General features: G+C 52.1%; 1 protein-coding gene across 6 annotated transcripts in view; it reads left to right on the forward strand.

Annotated features, from left to right (window-relative positions):
• The window catches only part of sash1a (SAM and SH3 domain containing 1a), a 266,532-nt gene that overhangs the window by 239,213 nt on the left and 22,319 nt on the right, over positions 1–5,000 (forward strand). For all 6 annotated transcript variants that reach the window (XM_076988058.1, XM_076988059.1, XM_076988062.1 and 3 more), the window contains 2 exons: positions 2,746–2,878; positions 3,789–4,177. In XM_076988058.1, the coding sequence (XP_076844173.1) occupies positions 2,746–2,878; positions 3,789–4,177 (522 nt within the window). The remainder of the gene's footprint in view (positions 1–2,745; positions 2,879–3,788; positions 4,178–5,000) is intronic.

Raw genomic sequence — 5,000 nt, forward strand, 5'->3', positions numbered from 1 at the left:
CTGGACTAGGGTTAGGATTTACTGGAGTAGACTAGTGTTGAACATGTCTCACGATGATGAGTATTGTGGTACTGTGTGTTGGCGTACTGACCTGTCCCTTGATGAGGTCATGAGGTGCATGTTTTGAGGACGTTCAGGACACAGCTCTATGTGGACATTTGAGTTGACTATTACAGCAGGATGCCCTGGGCTTGGTGTATGGGTGTGTGTGTGTGTGTGTGTGTGTGTGTGTGTGTGTGTGTGTGTGTGTGTGTGTGTGTGTGTGTGTGTGTGTGTGTGTGTGTGTTAGAGTGCATGTGAGAGTCTGAGCTGAGCCTGTAGTTGAACACCCATGTGAGATGTAACTGTGGGTGTTTCCTGTTCTAGGAGCACAACCAGGAACACAGAGGAAATGAGTGTCCTGTTTTTAAGAGTGCGAAGAATCTGTTTCTCTGGTTGTTGTTGTTACAGATACACACACACACACACACACACACACACACTCCTCTGTACCACGTTCACATGTTGAGGATGTGTGTGAACTCCTTCCTGGGCCTGACTCTCAGCCCAGCACTCTCACGTGGGCTGGTGGGCTCTGCTGGTCTCAGATCAGCTCCACCGCTGCACACACGGTGGCGTCACTGGATCCGCCCTCATTGTGTCTATTAGTGCTGTAGCCTCAGTGCTTGGCAGGTCTGGAGTCAGTGGGGGAGTAGCACCTGTACACAGAACGCACTGCATCCCCACAATGCCTTTCACCTCAGACACCCAACACACATTGGTGTTCCACTTCCAACTGCTCGAGTAATCTGCTTGAGTTGTGTGGAGTGTGTGTGTGGAGTGTGTGTGGTGTGTGTGTGGAGTGTGTGTGGTGTGTGTGTGGAGTGTGTGTGGTGTGTGTGTGGAGTGTGTGTGTGTGGTGTGTGTGTGGTGTGTGTGTGGAGTGTGTGTGGAGTGTGTGTGGTGTGTGTGTGGAGTGTGTGTGGAGTGTGTGTGGAGTGTGTGTGGAGAGTGTGGAGTGTGTGTGGAGTGTGTGTGGTGTGTGTGTGGAGTGTGTGTGGAGTGTGTGTGGAGCATACCTGTCAAGTTTAGTATTTAAAAATACGGTACATTTCCCGTATATGACGTCATCACCTAATTTGCATAATCAGTTATTTGCTTATAGCTGCAATCGAGGCTGTAGGAGAAACGAAAACATCTTTGGAGTGGCAAAAAGTGAAGAAAAAACACCCCAAATATGTTTTGAACTACAAATGAATAAAAAAAAATTTATTTTCTAGTGGTATTTCTAGCTACAAATGGGGACATCTCCTGGGCATATTTCTGTGCCTTTAGCCCGCATTTGTGCTTGGCAGATTGTTCGTGCTGACGGACATCGTTCCTTCCCCCATGAGAGACACTAAAATCACAGCTACATATCTTACAGAATGAGTAGCTATGCCCCTTCATGCTCCACTTTAGGAAAATAAATTCCCTGTCCCATTCGTCAAGGTACTCACACGTACGCTTAGCTTTTTAGGCAGGACTGCCTTCTCTCGTTAAATCCATTTCTGATTTGTTGTTCCAGGTATGCTCCCACTGTCGATACTAAACCCGCGAGTTTTAATTTTTTTTTTTTAAAGCATTCATGTGTCGCTCCAAACAGAATTCTGTCACTATCCTCGCGAGAACTGCTACCTGCAGTAGTCTGGGTGGCAGTTCTCACGAGGCTAGTGACACAATTCTGTTTGGAGCGGCACATGAATGCTTTAAAAAAAATAAAAATTGAAAACTGAAAATACGGGACAAATACGGGAAAATAAAAATACGGGACGACGCCGGGACAGAGCGGTAAAATACGGGACTGTCCCGGCCAAAACGGGACACTTGACAGGTATGGTGTGGAGTGTGTGTGGTGTGTGTGGTGTGTGTGGAGTGTGTGTGGAGTGTGTGTGGTGTGTGTGGAGTGTGTGTGGAGTGTGTGTGGTGTGTGTGGAGTGTGTGTGGTGTGTGTGGAGTGTGTGGAGTGTGTGTGGAGTGTGTGTGGTGTGTGTGGAGTGTGTGTGGAGTGTGTGTGGTGTGTGTGGAGTGTGTGTGGTGTGTGTGGAGTGTGTGTGGTGTGTGTGGAGTGTGTGTGGAGTGTGTGTGGTGTGTGTGGAGTCTGTCCTCTGCACTTCCTGTCTTCTGCTCCTGTATGTCTCTGTGTTTGGGCTTTCGGAAACTGTTGATGGTGTGTGTGTGTGTGTGTGTGTGTGTGTGTGTGTGTGTTTCTGTTGCTGGCTGGGGTTTGTTGTGTTACAGTACTGTTTGCATTACAGTAGAGTGTGTGTTACAGTAGAGTGTGTGTTACAGTAGTGTGTGTGTGTTCTGGAGGTTGTGTGCACACACAGCTGGGGCTCATGTGCCTTGATAGTGTGGAGTGTTTGTGTGTGTTGAACACCTCAGGCTGATTTCCTGTGTTATCAACACGACACCTTTCATCAGCTTCCCTCACTAACGCCAACGGCCGTTCTAAACCAACATCTTATAACCACATCTGAACCTCTACACACTGCTGCAGTGTGTAGCCACTTGGGAAACCTCGTATAAAATTTAATTAGCTACATAAAGTCCTGATCTCTTTTTCTCTCTCTCCCACTGTCTCTCTCCCTCTCACTCTCCCTCTCTCTCTCCCTCTGTCTCCTTCTCTCTCTCTCTCTTCCTCTGTCTCCCTCTTTCTCTCTCTCCCTCTCCCTCTTTCTCCCTCTCTCTCTCTCTCTCTCTCTCTCTCTCTCTCTCTCTCTCTAGTCACGTGAACAGTCAGACGATGAACAGGATGACCCTGTTAAGTTTAAGAGGCTCCATAAACTGGTCAACTCCACCCGCCGTGTGCGTAAGAAGCTGATCAAGGTGGAGGAGAGTCGTAGGCAGGACTCTGCAGGTACACACAGCACACTGGCCACACACATACTCACTGTGCACCAATGCTGCCAGTGGAACCAGTGGAACCATATATTTATGACTGTAGAGGATCATGGTGCACTGTGTTGATTAAAATTTATATCATAGCTGATCATTTTGAAAAAAAAAGGATTTATCATAATGTTTACAGTAGGTAATGTACATTAGGTACATCTGATCTGCAGTAGGATAAGTGTTGTAGGTGTATCATGGGTGTATCGTAGGTGTATCATGGGTGTATCGTAGGTGTATCGTTGGTGTATTGTAGGTGTATCGTGGGTGTATTGTAGGTGTATCGTAGGTGTATCGTGGGTGTATCATAGATGTATCGTGGGTGTATTGTGGGTGTATCGTAGGTGTATCGTGGGTATATTGTAGGTGTATCGTGGGTATATTGTAGGTGTATCGTGGGTGTATCGTGGGTGTATAGTCGGTGTATAGTGGGTGTATTGTGGGTGTATCGTGGGTGTATAGTGGGTGTATAGTGGGTGTATAGTGGGTGTATTGTGGGTGTATAGTGGGTGTATCGTGGGTGTATAGTGGGTGTATCGTGGGTGTATAGTCGGTGTATAGTCGGTGTATTGTGGGTGTATTGTGGGTGTATCGTGGGTGTATAGTGGGTGTATCGTGGGTGTATCGTGGGTGTATTGTGGGTGTATTGTGGGTGTATCGTGGGTGTATAGTGGGTGTATTGTGGGTGTATAGTCGGTGTATAGTGGGTGTATCGTGGGTGTATTGTAGGTGTATCGTGGGTGTATAGTCGGTGTATAGTGGGTGTATTGTGGGTGTATCGTGGGTGTATAGTGGGTGTATCGTGGGTGTATAGTCGGTGTATCGCGGGTGTATCATGGGTGTATTGTAGGTAAGCTCTTGTCTTCTTAATTCCACAGACTCTCTGAGTTTGGATGCCTCCCCCTCATGTGAAGACACAAGCGCTCTCTACGCTGACGTCCACAAGAAGTCGTCCCGTGGCCTGGACGCCTCCCTGTCCTCCCTGACCCAGGAGCAGCTTTCCTTGGACGGGGAAGCCGAGAGCCTGACCACATCGCCCTCATCCAGCAGCCTGGAGGCGTGGAGCTCCGCGCACCGGCTGGTGAAGGCCCAGGGCCCCCACCCCCACGGGCTGATCCGGCCGGCCCACAAGGCCGTCCCCAGCCTGGCAGGCGGCAGCGGCTCCTCCTTCTCTGAGCTGGAAGGTCCGGGAGACGACGAGTCCAGGGCGTGGCACTCAGCTACCGGCGGCGACCAGCGGAGGGCGCTCTCGTCTCAGTCACACGGGGTAAGTGGCAGTGGCGTGTATGCCCCCCATGGCCTGACGCGGCCCCGCCCACAGCAGCGTCGTCTGCCCGCGCCTCCGGGCGAAGTCAGGGGCCGTCCGCCCATCTCCACCTGGCAGCGGAGCCGGCCCGACCCAAACTACGCCTACTCCAACAAGCACCTGCAGCACCAGCGCCCCCGCCAGGCCCGCCAGACCCACGGCTCCCCCGGTTCGTCCGCCCCGCCCTCCCCGCGCCCGCGAGATCCCGCCCGGGACAAGGCCAAGGCCGGGGTGGCTTCGGGGGGCGGCTGGCTCTTCCCCGCCCGTCGCCTGAGGGGCAGATCGGCCGTCAGCGAGCTGAACATCACCTACGTGGTGGAGCGCAGCCTGCACGGCCACCTGAACTGGGCCGGCCTGGTGCGGCCCGCCACGCCCGCCAAGGCCGAGCGCCTGTGCCTCCTGGACGACGAGCGCCCTGCCGACAGGAAGTGGGCGTCCAGCGTGGACCGCTGCACCAAGCGCGTGCTCTTACGCATCCAGCAGAAGTCTGTGAGTGAGGTGGCAGAGCGGGGCCACAGCGCCACCCTCTGGACCGGAGGAGCAGGTTACAGCTGGGCTACTGATTAGAACTGCAGGCAGTTAGAGGTTCACCTGGTGGTGAGGGGTTTGGGGGCAGAACCAGAGTCTTCTAGGGCCAAATAAGATGCTTCACCTTTGGCTCACTCATCTTCTACTGAGACCACATCCTCTGTCTCCTCTGTCTCCATCCTCTGTCTCCTCTAGGACATAGGTTGCCTCTCAGTAATGGCCATGGAGAACCACCCTCAGCTCTCGTGTGCGGCAG

Source organism: Brachyhypopomus gauderio, unplaced genomic scaffold, assembly GCF_052324685.1.
Source record: "Brachyhypopomus gauderio isolate BG-103 unplaced genomic scaffold, BGAUD_0.2 sc60, whole genome shotgun sequence".
Lineage (NCBI taxonomy): Eukaryota > Metazoa > Chordata > Actinopteri > Gymnotiformes > Hypopomidae > Brachyhypopomus > Brachyhypopomus gauderio.